At 42.1% G+C, this 20544-nt stretch overlaps 1 protein-coding gene across 3 annotated transcripts in view; it reads left to right on the top strand.

The window, feature by feature from the left end:
• The window catches only part of LARS2 (leucyl-tRNA synthetase 2, mitochondrial), a 123524-nt gene that overhangs the window by 16959 nt on the left and 86021 nt on the right, over positions 1-20544 (top strand). For 2 of the 3 annotated variants that reach the window (XM_015591742.2, XM_015591743.2), the window contains 2 exons: positions 565-656; positions 2955-3039. In XM_015591742.2, coding sequence (XP_015447228.1) covers positions 565-656; positions 2955-3039 — 177 coding nt within the window. The remainder of the gene's footprint in view (positions 1-564; positions 657-2954; positions 3040-20544) is intronic. The other variant, XM_006914855.3, reaches the window with a different exon arrangement.

Consider the following 20544-nt stretch of genomic DNA (forward strand, 5'->3'; position numbering starts at 1 on the left):
AGGATTCCCTGTTCTTCAGAGAGTGGAAATACAGGAAATGGTTCAAAGTGGCTGTTGCACACTCGAAAGGTGGCTAGTGCGGCTGAGGAACTGAATTTTTAATTTTAATTAATTTAAATTTATATAACCACATGTGACTTAGTGGTTACCATAGTGGACAGCACAGCTCCTTAATTGGAAAATACTAACGTGACATGAGCATTTTGAATGACAATAGATTTTTATATGTACGTATTTTTGAAATAGAAATTTTTTATAATTTCAGAAAAACAGTTCAGTTTCATTACAATGAACAGAAATACAGAAAAGAAGAAGAAAATAAAAATTAGTCATGAAAACACCTACTCAGAGATAACTGCTGTTGGCGCCTTGGTGAAGAACCTTCTAATTTCTTTGTATACTTCCGTCATGGGTAGCCAGCCGGTTTTCCAAAGCATAATGTGAAATCATCCAGAAAGGGATAAGGCGTGTTGGTAGGAGAAAAATGCCTATTTATTGCCCGGAAGAGAATACAGATATGAAACTTAGCAAAATGCCATGCCTGATGTTCTCTTCTGGTTCTAGGTCATCAACCCCATGGGATGGGACGCCTTTGGACTGCCTGCCGAAAACGCTGCGATTGAGAGGAACCTGCATCCAGAAAGCTGGACGCAAAGGTACATGCTTACAGGCGTATGCAAACTCCTACACGCCGAAACCGTAACAACAATTTTTAAAACTCTGTGCATGAAAAATAGAAAGCAAAGCGAACAGAACATTGTAGGCTGCCAAGTGATAAACAGGATCGTATATATTGGTGTTTATCTTTTACTAAGAAATCACAAAGAGGATTTTGGGTGTTCATTCGTGTATTCGTTTTGAAGCTTTGCTATTCATGTGTTCATATTGAAGCTTTGCTATTCTTCCTTTGAGTATTTGCATTTGGAAGGAAGGGAAGGAGAAGAGGGTTGTATTTGTTAACTTTCTACAGTGCTTCTCATCTTCTTGGCTATATTCAAATTCCACGTAATAATTTTCTCTGAAATTCTGTTAATTTTCTGCCTTTAGAACTTTGAGGCAAGAAGAACGTAGGTATCTGATACGGAAAATCTATGGCCAGTTTCCTCTGGGCACAGCTTTCTCTAAGGGACACACTCCCAATCCTGCTGGGCCTCAGGCTTCCGCGTACATGTGGGCCAGCAGCGCCCATGGCTCTCCCTCCTGGCAGCGTCTTGAGGGCAGGACCCAGCAGCATGTTCTGCGCCCACCCCATCAGCTTTTCTCACAGAGGTCTGGGGCCCTACCCCACCCACCCCTCTGAGATGTAGGAGTGTGGTTCCAGGGCCTGTCCCCCGTGCATCTTCACCTTCCTTTGCTTTATCTTGACCAAGGCTACATTGTAAAATCATCCACTGCACCATTCAGTTCTCCGGGAGAAACGATGATCAAATAAAATGGATCATATAGGGCATAAATTTGACGGAAGCTAGACCAGGGATTGGCAGATGTACAGCCGGTGGGCCAGGTTTGGCCTTGCTGACTTTATAAATAAAGTTTTGTTGAAACGCAGTCACACTCATGTGTTTACATCTTGTCCATGGCTACTTCCAGTATACAGTGGCAGAACTGAGTAGTTGTCACCGAGATCATATGGCTCACAAAGCTGAAAACATGACCATCTGGCCTTTTACAGAAAAAAGGTTGCAAACCCTGTACTGGAGAATAGCAGTCAAGAAGATGGTGCCCGAATCAGGCCACCTAGGTGCAAACCCTGCCTTTCCTTCTTGCTGGCTGATCAACCTGAGTGAATGACTTCACGTCTCTGTGCCTCAGTGTACTTATGTGTAAAAGAGGGACAGTCACAGTTCCTACCTCGTAGGAATGGTAAAGATTAAGCATCATCTTAGTCAGCTGCTGTAACAAAAATACCATCGTCCAGGTGGCTTATAAACAACAAATTCATTTCTCACAGTTCTAGAGGCTGGGAAGTCCAAAATCAAGGCACCTGCAGATTCGGTGTCTGGTGAGGACCCGCTTCTGGGCAAATCTACAGCCACCTTCTGTCTGTGTCCTTACATGGTGGGAGGGGCACGGAGCTCTCGAGGTCTCTTATAATAAAGGGCCCGAATCCCAATCACCAGGGCTCTGCCCTCGTGACCTAGTCACATCCCAAAGACGCCACTTCCAAATACCATCACATTGGAGGTTAGGGTTTAACATAGGAACTTGAGGGGACGTCAGCGTTCAGCCTATCAAAAGCACTTTTCTGCAGAAATGCTCAGGATAAAGCCTGGAATAAAATCAGCTATTGTTAGCTAATCAAAGATCACGCAGAAAATTTTTTTCATGGCTTTTCATATTTTCAGTCTGCTTGAACTGAAAGAGGATGCAGTAGAAATGAATTAGTTCATTTTCCATAACAAAAAGAGAAAATGATGTATTTCCTTATCTCACTTTGTATTGAAGTTGATTGATTCGCTTCTCTCCTTCTTTCTCGGTTATTGGACAGTTTCAGAATTCAGGTTCTGATCGACAGAGCACGGAACCAACTTTCATTTGGAGTCCCACAGTTTGCATGTTAAGATTTTTTTTTTTTCCAGTGGATTTTGAACTTGTCCATGCTCGGTTTAACTCTGTTCAGAATACAGATGTGGATGGGCCAGGAGTGTGTGTGCCAAGGAGTTGCCTCTCTGAGTGGACGAAGAAGGGGCCTGTCCCCAGGACCCAATGCCATTGTAATTTCTAGTAACTTCTGTCTGAGTCCAAAGAATAGATGTCTTCTAACATCGGGACGTTTTCGTTAATTCTTAGTGATGAACTTTTTTTTTTTTCTTCTTTTTGGCGAGGGCAGAACAACACATAAAAAGCCCTGTGGAATAATAGACTTTTCCAGTTTCCCTTCACATTCTCAAGTGTAGTTCGTGTCTGGCTTTTCCCTGCTCTGAAAGCCAAACTTTTTCTCTTTTGTTTCGCAGTAATATTAAATGCATGAGGAAACAGCTGGATCGCCTGGGCCTGTGTTTCAGCTGGGACAGGGTGAGTCGACTCTTTTTCCTGGAGGTCTGTATTTTCGTGAAGGTTCTCACTGCGGGGGCCTGTGCGCATCTAACTTCATGTGCTTCCCGTTTGGGTTGGCAGCAGGGAGAGAGGCAGAGAGCAGGAGGGACGGATTAGCACTCAGCAAATAAGAAAGTATCCCCAGTGGATAATTTGCCTACAAACAAGTAATTTTCTGTGGGATTAAGCTAAGAGTGTTAACTTGTTATTTAACGTCACCATGGGCTATGATTTATGTGTGGCAGACGCTTTACACAAGGATTTCTGCTGTCCTCAGCAACAGTTTAAAAATACTCCTGGAATGTATGTAGAAATGATTAAGTAGCAACCCATCTGGTCCTTTTAGGTGATTAGGTGTTAAGCCGATTGACTATTTATTTACCTTTTGTTCCAAGTTTGGAATTGAGGCTCAAGGGGACCCATAATGATTCTGTCACCTGGACGTGGGAACCACTCAGGCTGAGTATGGCTGAGCTCTTCAAAGACCTGGCCGAAGGCTCACCCCTTAGACGTTGGTGGGTGATCTGTTAGGTGAGATGGACTCCTGGTTGGCCCCCTGCAAAGGGCCCTTCCAGTGTCGTGATTTGTCTTAGCATCCCATTTACTCCACAAAGTGATTGGGGTTTTCATTGCCGGGCCTGTCAAATTCAAGTTCTCATCCTTTTACTCCTAAGAAGCACCTGGAACAAACCCAAATGAGATTTCCTTCTCCTTCCCAAATATTTATTAACTGAGATTTAATGAGTATAGTAAAAAAGAGTGAAAGTCAACTACATTTAAACAGTCCCTGACTTTTTTGGGGTTTTTTTTGGTAGCTTTTTTAGATAAGGTCTGGGCGAGTTCTAATTGCACCACTGAAGCCATTTTTGCCACGTACTTGCAAGGTTGCCAGTGTCTCATGTGGTGGAGGTGTGAAAAAGCCCTGGGTCAAGTTTTCCCAAATATTTATTAACTAAGACTTGATGAATATAGTAAAAAAGAGTGAAAGTCAAATACATTTAAACAATCCCTGACTTTTTTTTTTTTTTTGTAGCTTCTTTAGATAAGGTCTGGGCGAGTTCTAATTGCACCACTGATGCCATTTTTGCCACGTACTTGCAAGGTTGCCAGTGTCTCATGTGGTGGAGGTGTGAAAAAGCCCTGGGTCAAGTTGCCCTGAGGTGCCAGGAGAGAATCACTAACAGAGTGGCAGGCAGTCTAATGCGGAGAGAATCGAGTTCCGCAGGGAGCACCCCTGAGATGAGACTCGTTCCTTGAGGGCAAAGATGGACTCGTTAAGCCTCTATGATGATAACTCGCCTAGTCCTGCACCAGAACATCAACCATAAATGGTTCACAAAGTGATCATTTTCATGGTTATCGTAGGTTAGAAAACACAGAAAAGTTTAAAAAAGAAAGTAAGTCGCTGTGCCTAATTTAACATCCCGGGATGGTTCCTTGCAGTGTTTTACTTTGGAATTATAAACATCTGTGTAATTTACTGTTGTAAAATTGAATTCATAATGCATATTTTTATCTTGCTTTTTGAACCTAATGTTTTATGAACACTTTCCCATTTTATTAAATATTCTTTGAAAAAGTGATTTTTATAGCTATACAGTTTTCCACCTTCTGACTATACCGTAACTTATGTAACCTCTCCCTTATCATACATTTAGAGAGATTTTAACGTTCTCCTATTATAAATACAGGATCTTAGTCCCTCCTGTGAAAATCTGAAGTCCAGGAAGCTCTAAAAACAAAGTTTTTTCATAACTCATTTGACGGCAAAACCTGACTTGAACCGATAACTATCTCCCTTAGAATGAGTATTCATATATTTACTGTAAGAATAGTAATGTAACTGATTACTAGGTGCTCTCCCAGACCTAGTTGGGTAAATAAACGATTCCCTTTCAATCTCCAGAAAGGTCTTAATTCTGAAACACACTCGACTACAGGCTGTCCAGTGGTTACTGAACCCCTACCGCGGGCCAGACACCCACGAGTATCTCTTTGGATCCCTAACAATTTCTACAAGGTTTTATTGACATCATTTTATTGCTGGTCTCCTAAGTGGCAGAGCTGGGCCACCCTGCTAGCCAAACTGACAGCTGTTTTCATCCTCCGCACTCGAGGCAGAAATCTTGGCACACATATTTTATCATTTCCGTATGTGAATTCTCAAAAAAAGCCATGAACAAGTTTAAGGCTCATGGTACTTAAATTTAAAAGAAACTTAAAGGTGTAATTTGGATTATGATAGTTAAAGGTACCAATTCACATCCTCCCCCCAAGTTGTTACACAGTTGTTTGCACCTACATTTATTTTATTAGTGTTGATTGTATCTTTTTATGTGTTTAATGAATGTTTGAATTTGGGATGTATGTGTGTGTGTGAATGATCTAGTCATGTCTTTTGCCCACAGGGGTGGAGATGTTTGTCATTTTTTTAATGATTCTTATTTTGTCAAAAATATTTTCCCTCAGTTTGTAGTTTGCCCTGCGTTCTATTTATGGTGGGATAAATACATTGGCATTTTTTCTCAATCTTTTGTTTAATTTTTACACTTAACTCAACCGATTATTTTGGTATAGAAGACAAGGAATTACTTCTTCAAAAAAACCAATTGTTCTGTTTTTTTTTTTTATTTGTAAACAGTCTTTTCCTCATTGATTTTAAAAAGCTACCTTTATTTTAACCTTGTTCATTTATATACTGTGCATCAAGTTCTGTTTCTGTTCATTTGATCCATTTATTATGTCATTACTAAACTCTTTTTAGTTACGATTGCTTTATAATTGGTGTTAATACCTTGCAACAGAGATTCCCTCTTACCGTGTGATATTGACGGCGCCGTCTCTACTGTCACGTTTCTGTTTCCATAATATGTTTTGCCCATTTTTTTTATCCTTTATTTGTTAAATTCTTGTGGTGCATCACTTAGAGACACAATTAATTAAAAAAATAAAAGATGGACAAAGCATGAGGGTAGGGGGGACCTCCTTTTGGCCAATCTAGAGTCTTTAAAGTGTAAGCTATTTGTATTTATTTTCATAACTAGTCATTATTTTCCAATTAGACTTTTTGAAACATAGTTTTGAGTTTCTTTTTATGGTCTCTTGCATTTTGGATTTTGTTTTTTTTTTCCTTGCGAGATTTTAAAAATACTAATTCTCTTTTATTCTGCTAAATGATAGCTGTAAGAGTTTTTTCAAACGTGAGTTTAGTATCAACATAAAAAATAAAATAGTGCATATGTAAGATAAGGAAATTAGCAGGCAGTGACACTTCCCAGTTTCTTACCCTGTTTTCCAGAGGTTTTGGGGGGACTATATTTTGATTTTAGGCCTAATTTATTCTCATCTTGTAACTTTCTTGAACATATATTATTTCTTAAACATTATGTCTGATATTTGCTTTTAGTTTTAAAATTATATTCATAACAGTTATTTAAATTGAATGTTTCAGTGCTCATCGGTAGACATTTTAGAGCAGTGGTCCCCAACCTTTTTGGCACCAGGGACCGACTGGTGCTCCTGTGAGCATCTAACGCCGGATGATCTGAGGTGGAGCCGAGGGGGTGATGCTGGTGCTGGGGGGTGGCTGCAAATACAGATGAAGCTTCATTCGCCTGCTGCTCATCTCCTGCTGTGCAGCCCTGTTCCTAACAGGCCAGGGACCGGTACCAGTCCACAGCCCGGGAGTTGGGGACTCCAGTTTTAGAGAATGACTGCTCATTTAAAATTTTTTGATTTGTGAAAAGTTTTTTATATTTTGTCTTAACTCTTTGGATCTGTCATCCCACATTATTTTCATAACTGAGAATGACTTTCTGTCGCTTTCATTTATAAACAGCAACTTATTGGGGAATGGAATTCTATTTTTCTTTCAAATCTCTTGAGTAGACCTCGATCTTAGATCTTTCGTCTTTAAAAAAATAATTATAGACTCACAGGAAGTTGCCAAGATAGTACAAGATGTGTATCCTTCCTCCAGCTTCCCTCAAAGATAACATTTATAACTACAGTATAATATAGAAACCGAGAAATCGATACCAGTGCAGTACTATTAACTAGAGAACGCATCTTACTCAGATTTCACGAGTTTTTATATGTAATCATTGTGCGTGTGTGTGTATGTTCAGTAGCAGGAGGAGTTGTATGGAGTTTAATCGCATTTATAGATTTAGGGGACCACCACCACGCCTGACCCTTGGCCTTCGAAGGAGAAGTCTGAGGCGAGCCTGGGTTGCTTCTCTGTAATGTAGTAATCTTTCTACCCCCATTTCGGTACTTATCGGACGCTTTCTTCCTTTACCTTTGCCATTTAACATTTTCATCAGAAGGTAGCTCAGTGTAGACCCTTTCACTTTAATCTCACCTGGTACTTGATCCACAGCTGTGGGTCTTTCCTGGGACAGTTTTACAGGGACACTGCCTCTCAGTGTGAGTGCTGTTCACTGTCTTCCATCTCTGTCGTTGTCTCTTGATTTTGGTCTCTTTCTTTGGAAGAACTTCTCGGGTTTGCTTTCCATGTCGCTGATTCAGTTTCTATAGAACCATTGTTGCTTTGTATGGTTTCTAATGCAAGTATAAATTTTGCTGTTTTACTTTTAGATTTATAATTATTTTTCTTTATCTCACTCGGTTTGCATTTTCTATCTCAAGCCTCTTTGCCAGATGCTTCTTTTTTCCTGCTTATTTTACTATCTTATCTCATCTTCATAGACTATATATGTTCGGAAATTTTCTTGAGAATACAAGGAGATGCTCTTGGAAATTAGTTTTGCTTCCTTTAATAAATCCTTTCCTTGAGTTTAGAATGCTGCGTTCTTGTTCGTTTCAGAATCCCTTCGTAGACACCCTGTGAGTACCACCCCCCACACCCCCACCTCGTGTCCTTAGTGGACTAGTCGGTCTATGGGTTTAGAGATCCACCGCCTGAGGGGAGGGAGGGAAGCTCCATCCTCGTCTCCGCATCATTTACTTCTGTCTGGGTTCGGGGACTCACTGCTCCTGGTGCATCGTTCTCTTTGGTCTGATAGAGCTTGTGTGAGTTGTGGCATCAGGTCCCTCCTCCTTGAAGTGGTGCTGAGCCACCACAGCCAGAGGTGTCTAGTTTATGGGCTCTGTCTGCCCCATAGCCCACTGCCCCCTCTGTACCGTGTCATTTGGAGTCGGGGGAGCTAGAGCCCTGTTTCTCAACTCAACCTGTTCTTAAGAGGTGGAGATGCTCTTTGGTTTCTGGTGTTTTTCTTCAATCTGGTCCCATCTCCCGAAACTCCTTGACATTTCTGGCGTGTCGATGGCACCTTCTGTTGTTGCCAGTACTGCTACCGTCCTCTTGACCCCCATCCTTATATTCTCTTGGCCATTTAATGGGAGCAATGGAAACAAGTTTAGATGCGTGTGTTCCTGATGCCCTCTTGCCCAGAAGTCCACACGTGCTTTTGGATTAAACCTTTACAGTCTGTCTGGTCACATGGAACAGCAAAGCAAGGCGGTAGAGGCCTAGTTTATCTAACTGACTAGGCAAATCTGTGCCCTTTGCTACGTAACATTCCTAAAGTCTCATTAAAACCAGATAACTCAGCAGATGGCTAGTTGACAATTAGAATATTTTAAAACTAAGATGGCTCAGAAGCGTTATCTTCCTCCCCCAGACAGAGAAAGCCAACTTTAAAACCTGGGTCACAGCCTCATTCGTCCTGTCTTTCCCTGAGCGGCAAATCCTGTAGGGATTGTCCAGCCCTGGAGTCGCATTCTCCTCTTTCTTTCATAAAAGGCTTAATTCTCTGGGTTAAAAAAAAAATTTCTGTATTTCTGGAATTAATGCATTTCTGGTGAGCCAGAACGATCATCAGATGATGACTTTTAGCACAGCACTGTGTTTCACTTTTTCAGATATTATTCCCAAAACATCTTGTTTCATTTTCAGAAAGATGGAAAGTAAGAAGCTAAAAGCCAGATCTGAATAGCTGAGCATCTACTGAGGGAAGAGTGAAGGGGAGATAAAGTTCCAAACCGCGCAATGAGAGAGGAGAGAAGTGTTTCTTCGCGGACACTCACCTTGTGGAATGATTGGCGGCCTTTCCGGGGAGAAGGGATGGATGGCCTTTGACATGCATGGTCCAGGTTATGGCCTTGGCGATCATGAACTGGTCCCAGGGAATGGCCCAATGAGTTCCTTGTGCCAAATGGCAGAGTAGGCTTCTGAGTTGTTTGGTGTGGCCCGTTGGGGCACGTATGTCTCTGACTTCAATCTGTCTCTTCTCATCTCTGCCTCCGGTGCCTGAGCTGGTTCTGGACCAGGCCGTGGCTGTGAATCTTGACTGAAGTGGACTTCGGGGTGTAATTTTGATCAGGAATCATTTGAATAATTGTTTTAGGAGCAGTCCCTAGGAGTTCCCCTCAAAACCAGACAAGTATAAGAAGTAAAATAAAGTCCAAACCAGATAGGATTCAATGTAATACCGCAGAATCTGCCAGAAGAGGGCTTTATTGTCTATGGTGCTGGCTGAGTAACCCTGAAAAACATCAGTGTAAAATCAGAACAAACCAAAATGGAAACATATTCCAGGATTGGCCATAAACGATGTTTGGATTAATTCATCTTTTCTCGTTCTCCCTTACTGGCGTAATCAAGAGTTGACTATTTGCCGAGTTCCTTTATCGTGAAGATCGTAGGCGTTTTTATTTACACTCATTTTCACTGGATTTTAAATTCCCGTGTCTGATTTCCTTCTGGTGTTCTTATGTTCAGGCTTCTGTACACGTCGGCACCCAGCAATAAGACTGACTGACGGCTCTGCCCGTGTCGGGCCAGAGAAACACAGGAACTACTGTCCCCTCAGGCAGTCGTCCATCAAAACAAACTCAGAACGCACCCTCACATCCTTCCCCACAGGCCTGCGGGCCAAGGGGCATGCGGGGTGTGGTTATCCCAGAGCAGCAGAAGAGGCGCCCCAGAACCCCGCTCCGTCAGAATTCTTACCTGGACAGGCTTTTGGTGCCTTCGAGCTCTTCCAGTAACACACAGCATCATCGAATGGCAGGCATTTTGCAGATTTCCCTGGTCGTCTTGTTCAGCGTGGGTGGTTGGCCTGCAATGCCGCGGGCCTGTGTTGAGCCTTTTCGTCCCCACCCCGTGGCGTTATCCTGGTTTGGGAGCAGTCCTCTCTTTCGATCTAAAACTCACCAGCTCTTTGGACCACACCCGCAGGATTTATTTTCATGATTTGTATGATTTTCACAATTTGTACGATTTTCACGATTTGTATGATTACTAAGTGAAAATTACTATGGCTTCAAGGCCCCTACTACCTCGGCCTTTATTTGCACAGAAGACTAGACGTCTGATAGGAAGGATTAAACACAAGAAATAAGGAGGGCTCCAGGATAACAGAAATACATGTTTTTAACATTTTTTTTTTTCATTTTAAAAGAATTCAAAGAATAGCTTAAAACAGAAAACTTGAGGGTAAGCACACTCCTGAAAACGCCCTTGGGAAGATAGATGTCTGTCGTGGGAGCTGGGAGCAGCGGTTGCCTTGACAACACAAAACAGGCACCCAAGTGTTTGACTCTGCGAGTCCTCGCTCAAGTCCTTACAGAGGCGCGGCAGTTAGTCTGGCAGATCTCTGCCTTTGGGAAACTTATTCTCCCTGAGTCAGAAAATTAACCTTTTGTTTTTCCCCCACCCCCCGCCCCGAGGTTTCTGTTGATTGAGAGGGAAAAAGAATGATCCCTTTGCTTTAGCTGAAGCGAATTGGCTTATCTTTTAGCGCTTCCCCTGTTCACGGCAAGGTCGATGCTGGCGCCGAAGGGTCCGTGTTCAGAACCGCAGTCATCGTGAGGTTGGGGACCACATCTCATCACGAAAGCACAGCACACGTGCAGCCGGCCTCATGCACAGCTGAGCCAGCATGGTACTTAGCAGCCTGCAACACGTGAGATAAGTTTTTCGCCGCTTCAGCCAGGAGAGTCTTTTTGGATTCATCAGCCTCGAACTGAAGAAGGAGGTCTCCTGGGGCTGCTCAGTCAATGTGGCTGTTGTTTCATCCGCAGTCACCACTGGCGGTCATGAGCCCAGTTCGGTCATCTCTGTCCAGGAACGCATGCTGGCTAATGGGACTAGAGCGTCCCGATGTCATGCTTGTCAAGTGCTTTCAGGAGATAGGATCTTGGACGCTTATCTGAGGTCTGCGTTTTGGTGGTGAGTCTCGCCATTCACACGTGGTGGGCATGATCTCAGCTTCTCTGCAGGAGGATGCGTCTTCTGGTTATTGAAGAGATTAGATCATTCTTTAAATGCCTTAGAAGATAAGTACAAACTCTCCCTCCATGGCTGAATGAGGCCTCCAGGTCAGTCTTGTGCATCAGTGGGTACAACCTTTGACAGATGATGCCTGTAGTTGGGTGGAGACAGCAGCAAGCAGTATCCACGAGGTCTTGAGGATGATGTTGCTACTCCATGAAAAATAATAAGGGTTATTCACATGTATACTCAGCCTTGGCGAGCATCGGAATCACCAAGAGGGCTTGTTAAAGCCTAGGTTTCTGGGCCCTACCTCCAGAGTTTCCGACTCAGTAGGTCTGTGATTTTGTTTTTCTGTTTGGAAAACCGGGATCTTGGGAATGATTGTGCTCCCAAACCTTATTAGGTAGGAGTCAACATACAGGCCTTCCGCCAGTTCTTTCTGCTATACCTCCCGGGCTGCAGCCAGAGATCTCTGCCTTTGCCTGGCCACGCGATTACATTGGGCTCACCTGGATAATTTAAAATAATCTCCTTATTTTAATCACATCTGCAAAATGCTTTTAGCCACTTAATTAACATATTCACAGGTTCCAGGGGTTAGAGTTGGCCCTCTTTGTGGGAGGCAGTGCTTCCTGCCACTTCCCCCTACCCTTTTTGTTTTTTAATGGTCGTTATGTGGACTGAATGTCCCCTTCCCCCCCCATTTCTATGTTGACGCTCTAACCCCCAATATGAATAGTATTTGGAGATGGGATCTTTGGGAGATAATTAGGGTTAGATGAGGTCATCAGAGGGTGGGGTCCTCTTGATGAGATTAGCACCCTCATAAGAAGAAACGCCAAAGAGCTTGCTGTCCCTCCCTGGGTGCACAAAAGAAGCGGTCATGTGAGGACACAGATGGCAGTTGCCTGCAAGCCAGGAAGGGAGCTCTCCCCAGAACCCCACCCTGCCGGCACCCTGATCTCGGACATCCAGCCTCCAGGACTGTTGAGAAAATAAACTTGTTGTCTAAGCCACGCAGTCGGTGGTGTTTTGTTGTGGCCGCCCAAGCAGACCAATACAATGACTTTGACTTTCGAGGAGTTTAGTGTAGAGCTTTCGTAGAATGTCTCACGGTTCGGATGTGTCTGGCTTTTCAGGCATCAGTTCCAGTTACGGTGGCTGCACACTAAATTTTAGTGGCTTAGAACAGCACCAACATTCATTTTGTCTATGTTTCTGCAATCTGGATAGAGTTTGGCAAGTCTAGCTTGTCCTTGTGCCATTCAGCATGATCGGGGCGGCTTGGAGGCTGGGTAGGAGTCATCCAAAGGGCCTGCCCATGAGCATGTCTCATGGCTGGGGCTGGAGCAGCTTGAGCTCCTCAGGGATCCCTCTCCCTCTCTCCCTCCTCCTTTCCTTCCCCTCCCCCCTCCCTCCTTCCCTCTCTCTCTCTCTCTCTCTCTCTCCTCCCAACCCTTTTCCCCTCCCTTCCCCCACCTCATCTTTCCAGCCTGGTGGCTGCAGGGGGGCCAGACATCTCACATGTTGATTAAAGGCTCCCTGGGTGTGAGTCCTGAGAGAAAACGCAGAAGCTACACCTTATGGCCCTGCCTTAGAAGTGACTCTTAGAAGTGACTCGCTATTGCTTCCTCCATAGGCATAGGCCTGGCCACATGCCAGGTAGGGAACATCAGCTCCACCTCTCCAAGGAGTGAAGAGTGTCCATGTCACGTTATGACAAAGGCATGACTATGTATCGGCACAGCCATCTTTGGAAGTTACAATTTGCCATAACATCTTTACCTTATTCTGTTATCCGCTGTATTACTATAAATAGGATGTTAGGCTTAGAGCTTGATTAGACTCAGATTATCTTTTTTTTTTTTCTAAATTTAATCATAAGTGCTGTGTGCTTTCTAGCTCATCCCTACCTGGGGAGACATGTGTTAAGTTGTCTCACTATAAGCGATGCCAGATTTGATCGTAGGTTAAGGTGGTGATTGCTGTATCTCTTTATGGTAAAGCTATACACTCCCCTTTATAATTTGTTAGTAATTTGTAGGATGACACTTTGGCACCATATGAATATTCCATTTCCCAGCAACCTTCCAGCCAAGGTTTTAAGTCCTTACCTGATTCGGTTATTACACTGAAGACTGAAAAATGAATGAGTGTCTTCTACCATTCTTCCTATGTTTATTAGCTGGCATTCCTTTGCGATGAAGAACTTCTGTCTATTCCTTTGTTTTATATCACTATAAATACATTGATTTTAATTTACTCGGTGTGTTATAAACAGTTACATTTCGATGTTCAAGATGTCCAAATTTGGCCAGTAGGAGCCATCGACATTATGGTTTTAATACCCATCCTTGTTCTTGAATGTGGCTGTAACTCATTTGTTTCCAATGCTTCTTAGTTTTCCCTTATACAAATAACATAACCTACTTGTCCACTTTAGTGTTGATGACTATTTGGGCGACTTCCAGTTTCCCTCCTTCTTTTTCTGTTAACACAGTGCTGCTGTAAACATTCTCGTCGGTGGATCCTTGTGCCTGCAGCGCTCACTTCCGTCAGCATATACCTGCCTACAGGTGGAATGGCTGGGACGCAGGGGATGTGTACCTTCAGCCTCCGTAGCTGCTGCTGGGTTTCCCAAGGGGTCGCCCCAATCTACGTTTCCGTCCTTTATTCCACATCCCCACAACAGTTGATGTTATCAGACTTTTAAAATTTAGCTAGTCCGGTGGGTTTCTCACTATGCTTTTAATTTCCTTGATTGCTAATGGGGTTGAGCACCTTTTCCTATCTTTACTGACGATTTGTATATCCTCCTTTGGGACGTGCTTTGTTCCTAATGGATCATCTTTCTCCTCATTGTCCTGCCGGAGTTCCTTATATGTTCTGGATAGGATCCCGTCATCAGTTACATGTGTTACAAATATCTTTTCCCAGTCTGGGTCTTGCCCTTTTAATCTTTTAAAGGTGACTGTTGATTAACAGATTTATTTCAGTGTAATCAAATTCATTAGTTATTTCCTTTATGGTTAGTCTTCCTCATGTCCTGTTTATAACATATTTCCATAAAGAAATTCACTTAGCCTTTCTCCCTGGGATCTCCAGTTTGTTTAGAAATGATGTTTGTGGGTGTGAGCAGTATGAGAGGGATATGGTTTCATATGTTCTATATGAAAGAAAGAGTTCCTTTAGGTGTTTATGTTTAAATTGGAGAGATGACAGGCCTGTACCCACACGTTACCCCGAGGCCCCAGACTGCCTTCCATTTGTTCTTTGATCAATCAGCCTCGTTTCACCTTTTCTAAAAGTTGTAGTTTAAAGCGTTTGCTGGTATTTTTAGTTTTTAATTCACTGAATTAAATTCCACTGACATCTGTTTTGGGACTTATGGTACTCTTTAGAAATGAGTGGCTTTATCAAATGAATTGTTTGATTTGTCGTTTTAAGTTTATAAATTGACAAAGAGTCTGTGGTGTGTTGGTGCTTAGAGCAGGGCTGGGGAACAGGCCAGGGCAAAAGAGTGACTCGAGGCTAACTGGCACTTTTCATGAGGTGGTTTCTCTATTATACTGCAAGTTCTGGGGATGCTGTTTTCTCCTGGAGTTTCACACTTGGGTTTCGCATATCTTTCTTATAAGGTAAACTACTTAAGAGATGCCCAATCACTTTGAAGGATGAGCCATTCCAGGAGGAGAGTTATTCATAGCATCTCATAGCCCTAAATTAACTTTTCAAATAACCTTACTGTCAAAACATATCTTTTGTTTGAGAAATTATATGTAGAAGTCAATTTCAGGTGAGCCCGAAATTAAAAAATTTTTTTCTTCCGATAAGATCCTGGAAGATCCGAGGGAAGCTGGCAAATGGCCCAAGGACATTGCTGGCTAAACAAATTGGCAAGAAAAAACTACGAGATAGAAAGATTGAGGAATTGGACCCATCTCTTAACGTAAGGAGCAGTGTGCGTGTTTTGACAGGGAAGAACCTGCTGGGGGCCGCTTTGGGAGACTGCCGGCTGTGGAGAAACTGGGCGAAATCACCAAGGGAGAAGGGAGAGTGTAGAGAGAACAGAGGGCCCAGAATGTCTCGAATGCGAGGGTCAAGAGATGAGGAGCCAAGAGAGAGGCCCAGGGTTGGAGGAGAATCGCAGTAAAGACGATGCCACGGCAACCAGGGAAGAGTGAGTTTTTACAAAGAGGGCTAAACAGGAGCCACTGGATAGAGGAGAAATGGGGCTCAAAAAACCACTGATGATCACGCTGATTATAAAAGCAAGCTTTGGAGGAGGGGATTCTAGGAAGATGGCAGAGGGCGGGAAGCACCAGGAATCTGTCTCCCAGTCGAGACAGCAGTTGCTCTGGCAGAATCTGTCCGATGGAACTGTTCTGGAACGCTGGAGTCTACTGAAGTCTAACTTCCAGGGGAAGGCTTGGATGGTAAACTGCAGTTAATTTCGGTCACTTTAAATTCTTATCTCAGTGACGGCTACCAGCCCCTCACCCCATAGCCCCACGGCAGGCATCTACGTGCGTGTTTCTGGAGCAGCTCACACGCAGCTTGCGGGAGTCAGGGATATCCTCCGTATATCATGGATCTCTGTTCTGATTACTGATATTTTTACTTAATGGTGGCCTCAGAGTGCAAGAGTAATGATGCTGACAATTTGGATATGCCAGAGAAAAGCTGTAAAGTACTTCCTTTAAGTGAAAAGTTAGTACAATACAATAAGGTATTTTGAGAGAGTGAGAGACCACATTCACATAACGTTCTATCATATATTGTTATAATTGCTGTATGTGATTATTAGTTATTGTTGTTAACCTCTTGATGTGCCTAATTTATAAATTAAACCTCATCGTAGGTATGTATATGTAGGAAAAAACACGGTATATACAGAGTTTCTGTGCTATCCACGGTTTGCTCTTATTTTTCAAGTTTCTTGAAGTGAGAGCTTAGATTTTTGATTTGATACTTGTCTTGTTCCTGCTTTTAGGAGGAAAGCATTTAGTCTTTCACCATTATAGATGACATCACAGGAGTTTCTTTTGTAGGTGTTCATTATCAAGTTATGGTAGCTCCTTGTTTTTAGTTTTCTGAAAGTTTTAATCCCGAATGGGTACTGAATTTTGTCAGATGCTTTTCTGCATCAAACGATATGATATTGTGATTTTTCTTCGTCAACTTGCTAATATGGTGGATTAATACATTGATTGATTTTTTAATATCGAGTCAGCCCTGCATCCTGGGAATGAACCCACTTGTTCATGGTATATAATTTTTTCCTACATATTGCTCAATTCTACTTGCTAATATCTCATTAAGAATTTTTACATCCATATTCACAAGGGATAAGGCTTTATGGTTTTTTTTAAGATGTCTTTGCTGGTTTTGGTATCAGGGTAGTCATGGCTTCAGAGAATGAGTTTAGCATGGTTTCCTTTCTATTTTCTGGAAGAGAATATGTAAAACTGGTGTTAATTCTGTAAACATTTGATAGAATACTCCAGTGAAACCATCTGGGCCTGGGGATTTCTTTTTGAGGTGGTTTTTAATTATGAATTTAACTTCTTTAATAGTTATAGGCTATTCAAGTTAGCTTTTTCATATTGGGGGAATTGTGGTAGTCTTGCTTTTTGAGAATTAGTCCATTTTATCTAGGTTGTCAAAATCATACATGTAGAGTTGTTTGTAGTATCCTGTTATCATCCTTCTGATGTCTAGAAGTTCTATAGTGATATTTCTGTTTTGTTTCTGATATTAGTAATCTGTTTTTTCTCTCGTTCTTTGTCAATTTTATTGATCTTTTCAATAAACAACTTCTTTGTTTCATCAATTTTTCTCTTGATATTTTTTCTGTTTACAATTTCATTGATGTCCACTTTTGTCTTTATTATTTTCTTCCTTCTGCTTTCTCTGAGTTTATTTTGTTATTATTTTTCTAGTTTCTTGACGCAAGAGCTTAGATTATTGATTTGATACTTTTTCTGAATTCTAATGTAAGCACTGCTTTAGCTGTGCCCCTTAAAATTTCATCTATTGTATTTTAATTTTTTTTAACTTTTAAATTTCTCTCGAAACTTTCTCTTTGGTTCATGGATTGTTTGGAAGTACGTTCTTTGGATTCCAAATATTTGGATATTTTCCTATTAAAGTTCTGATCTTGAATTCATGTTCGATTCCATTGTGATCAGAGAATATTTTCCATATGATTTGCTAGAGGAAAAACTCACTCCTGTGTGTCTCCTCTACTCTCTTGTGACACCAAATGCGTGAGTTCTCCACACATCACGAGATTCTGCAACACCAGCGGTGTGTCCTACAGTTGAACTCAATTCTGACACTATCTACCTGGAATAGATATATACATCGAGAACCACATTAGTGTTATAATTTTTGCTTCAACCATCAAACAATTCTGAAAACTCAAGAGAAAGTCTGTTGTATTTGCCCATAATTTTGTTTCTTTCTTTGTTCTTTCTTCATTACTAATGTTTCAAGATTCTCTCTTTTATCACTTTCTTCTTGCATAGAGAACGGCCTTTAGTCATTTTTTTAGCGTAGGTTCGCTCATGACCAACTCCCTTGGCTTTTCTTCACCTGAGAATGTCCCGATTTCCTCATCGTTGAAGAATAATTTCATTGACTCCACAATTCTAGGTTGATAGTTCCTTTCTTTTAGCCCTCAAAAAATACTGTGCCACTTCTTTCTGACCTCTTTGGTTTCTGATGAGAACTTGACTCTCTCTCGAATTGTTTTCTCCCTATGCTAATGCATTTTTTTCTTTGTCTTTAGTTTTCAGAAATTTGACGATGACGTGTTTCAAAGTGGATTTCTTTGGCTTTATTTTGTTTGAGATTCACTCAGCTTCTTAAATGTGTAGATTTATGTTGTTTTTCCAAATTAGAGAAAATTTCAGCTGTTATTTCTTCTAATACTTTTTCGGTTCCGCTCTCCTCCTCTCCTTGTGAGACTCCGTGACATGAACGGTTAGATCTTTTGTTATAATCCCACATATCCCTGAGGCTCTGTTCATTTCCTTCCCATCCGTTTTCTCTCTTTTGTTCAGATTGGATCAATTCTATTACCCTGTCTTCAAGTTCCCTCATTTTTCCTCTGCCCTTACCAATCTGATGGTGAACCCATCCTTTGAGCTTTTTATTTGTTATTTTATTTATTCAGTTCTAAAATTTCCATTTGGTTCTTTATGACTTCTCTTTCTCTGTGGAGACTTTTCTGCTTTACCGTTTGTTTCAAGCCTGTTTCTCATTTCTTGCTGCAATTATTTCTGGAATGGCTGCTTTAAAATCCTTGTCAGATAATTTTGATATTTTGGTCATCGTGGTGTTGCCATATGTCGATTGCCTTTTTCTCATTCGGTTTGAGATTGTCCCGGTTCTTGGTGTGACTAATGATTTTCGATCGAAACCTGGACATTAAGGGGATTCTCTTAAGATGCTGGATCTTATTTAAACGTTGTTTATTAGAAGGTCTCCTGTGATAACTGCTTCAGTGGGCAAGCTGGGAGCCCGCCTCTTTACTTCTCGGTGGACCCGCGAGTCTAGGATCCAGTCTAGGATCCATCCCGACTCCTCTGACACTGTCCCATCTGGGAGCGGGAGTAGCACCTCATTGCTGCTGGTTGGGGTAGTTTAAAGTCCAGACTTCCCCTGAGGTCTCTTCTGGGAGGGCGTTGTTCAGCAACACCCGGGGGTGGGGTGGGGTGGAAGTCCTGGCTCTTCGTTTAACTTCCTTTGACACCACCCTGGCGCAGAGATTGGGGGGCAGGCTTTGTTCTAGTCTCCGGGAGTCGTGAGTGTAGGCTTTCCACTAAGGCTTGGCTGGTGGGGCTGGGGCTGTCATGTTTCCTGTGGTGTTGGCTGGAGTTGAGCAGTTATTGTTTAAATTTTCTCTTGCCAGATTGTCCCTTTCCTGGTACTCTGGCGAGAGACAGCCAGGCTTTTCTTTTTCTTTTTTTTTTTTCTTGCCTGCATTTCTTGGCATTTCTGGGTTATTGGCTTCATTAGCTCCAATCCTGGGACTTATGAGGCATAAAGAAAATCCATGGAACTCACCACTGTGTCATTCTTCAGATGCTGAGGTCCCTAACCAGTCTGCCTTCTCTTCTCCATTTTTGGAGTCTTCTGTTTGTTTTACATATCTGTGCAGGGCTTTTAGTTGTACTTAGTGGAAAGAATAGGAAAAAATACATCTATTCCACCTTCCCAGAAGACAGCACGTATAGTTTTAAAAATCCTCTCCCCTCCCATTGGATTCTGATCTATGCTTCTGTGTTCCTAGCCCTTCCCTTAAAAATCACTGGGCAAAAAGATCTTCAAAATAATTTTCTATACTTTTTTCTAAGCTTATAGTTTTGTTTTTTTGGTCCATGTCACCTATGAAAGCTTTCAAGCTGTGACAGGCTTCTACTAATTGTTTATGGAGCTGGCAGGCAGCAGAACAGCTCATTTTGGGCGTTGCTGTCACTGTTTTGCATCCATGCGATTGATGACTCGATATTTTCGCTTCTTCTGGATTTGTGCCCTCGTCTAACAAATAGCCTTCGCGTAACTCAAGAAACCCAGAGAACTCACGTCTCAAAAATACCTTTCAGATGACTCTGTCCTCTTGATCCTGAAATTTTCAGGTACCTTGCAGGTAAAGTTAATGTTCTTTTCCTTTTAGAAAAATACAATTGTGGAGAGCTGGTTTGGCTTGGATAGTTGAAATACTGGCATCTGTTCAAGTAGACGGATAACAAATTGTAATTCAAACCCATTAGTCTCGTCTGTAGTTTAATGGAGGGTTTTCTGTTCCCAACTGTCTAGTTAGAAAAGCTGTCTGTATTGTTAGACTGCCTCGATGAAGTTCTCGTCGGCTGGCAAAAAAGGACAGTTATCAAGAAATTAAGCACATTATTGCTTCTCGTCCGATTATGGGTAGTTCTCAGAATCTTGTGTAGTTTGTAGCGGGAGACAGCTTTCAGGTTACCATAAAAACAGCAGTGCTAAAAAAAATAATGGTCAAGAAAAAAGTAAAAACAGGAGCTCACTAACCAAGCAGATTTCAGTTCAGAAGGACTGTGTGAGTCGTGTTTAAAACTGCAAAGACCACGACTTCTCTTCCATTTATGCTCATTGTCCAAATTGGCTGAAGAGCATGTAGAACATGAACCTTTCAAATCACTTGAGAATTTAGCCGCGGCCCTGGATTTGAAAAACAAGACCTTTAAGAACAAAATGCATGTTCTGTAAAAGCACAGTGTCTA

Source organism: Pteropus alecto, unplaced genomic scaffold, assembly GCF_000325575.1.
Source record: "Pteropus alecto unplaced genomic scaffold, ASM32557v1 scaffold156, whole genome shotgun sequence".
NCBI lineage: Eukaryota > Metazoa > Chordata > Mammalia > Chiroptera > Pteropodidae > Pteropus > Pteropus alecto.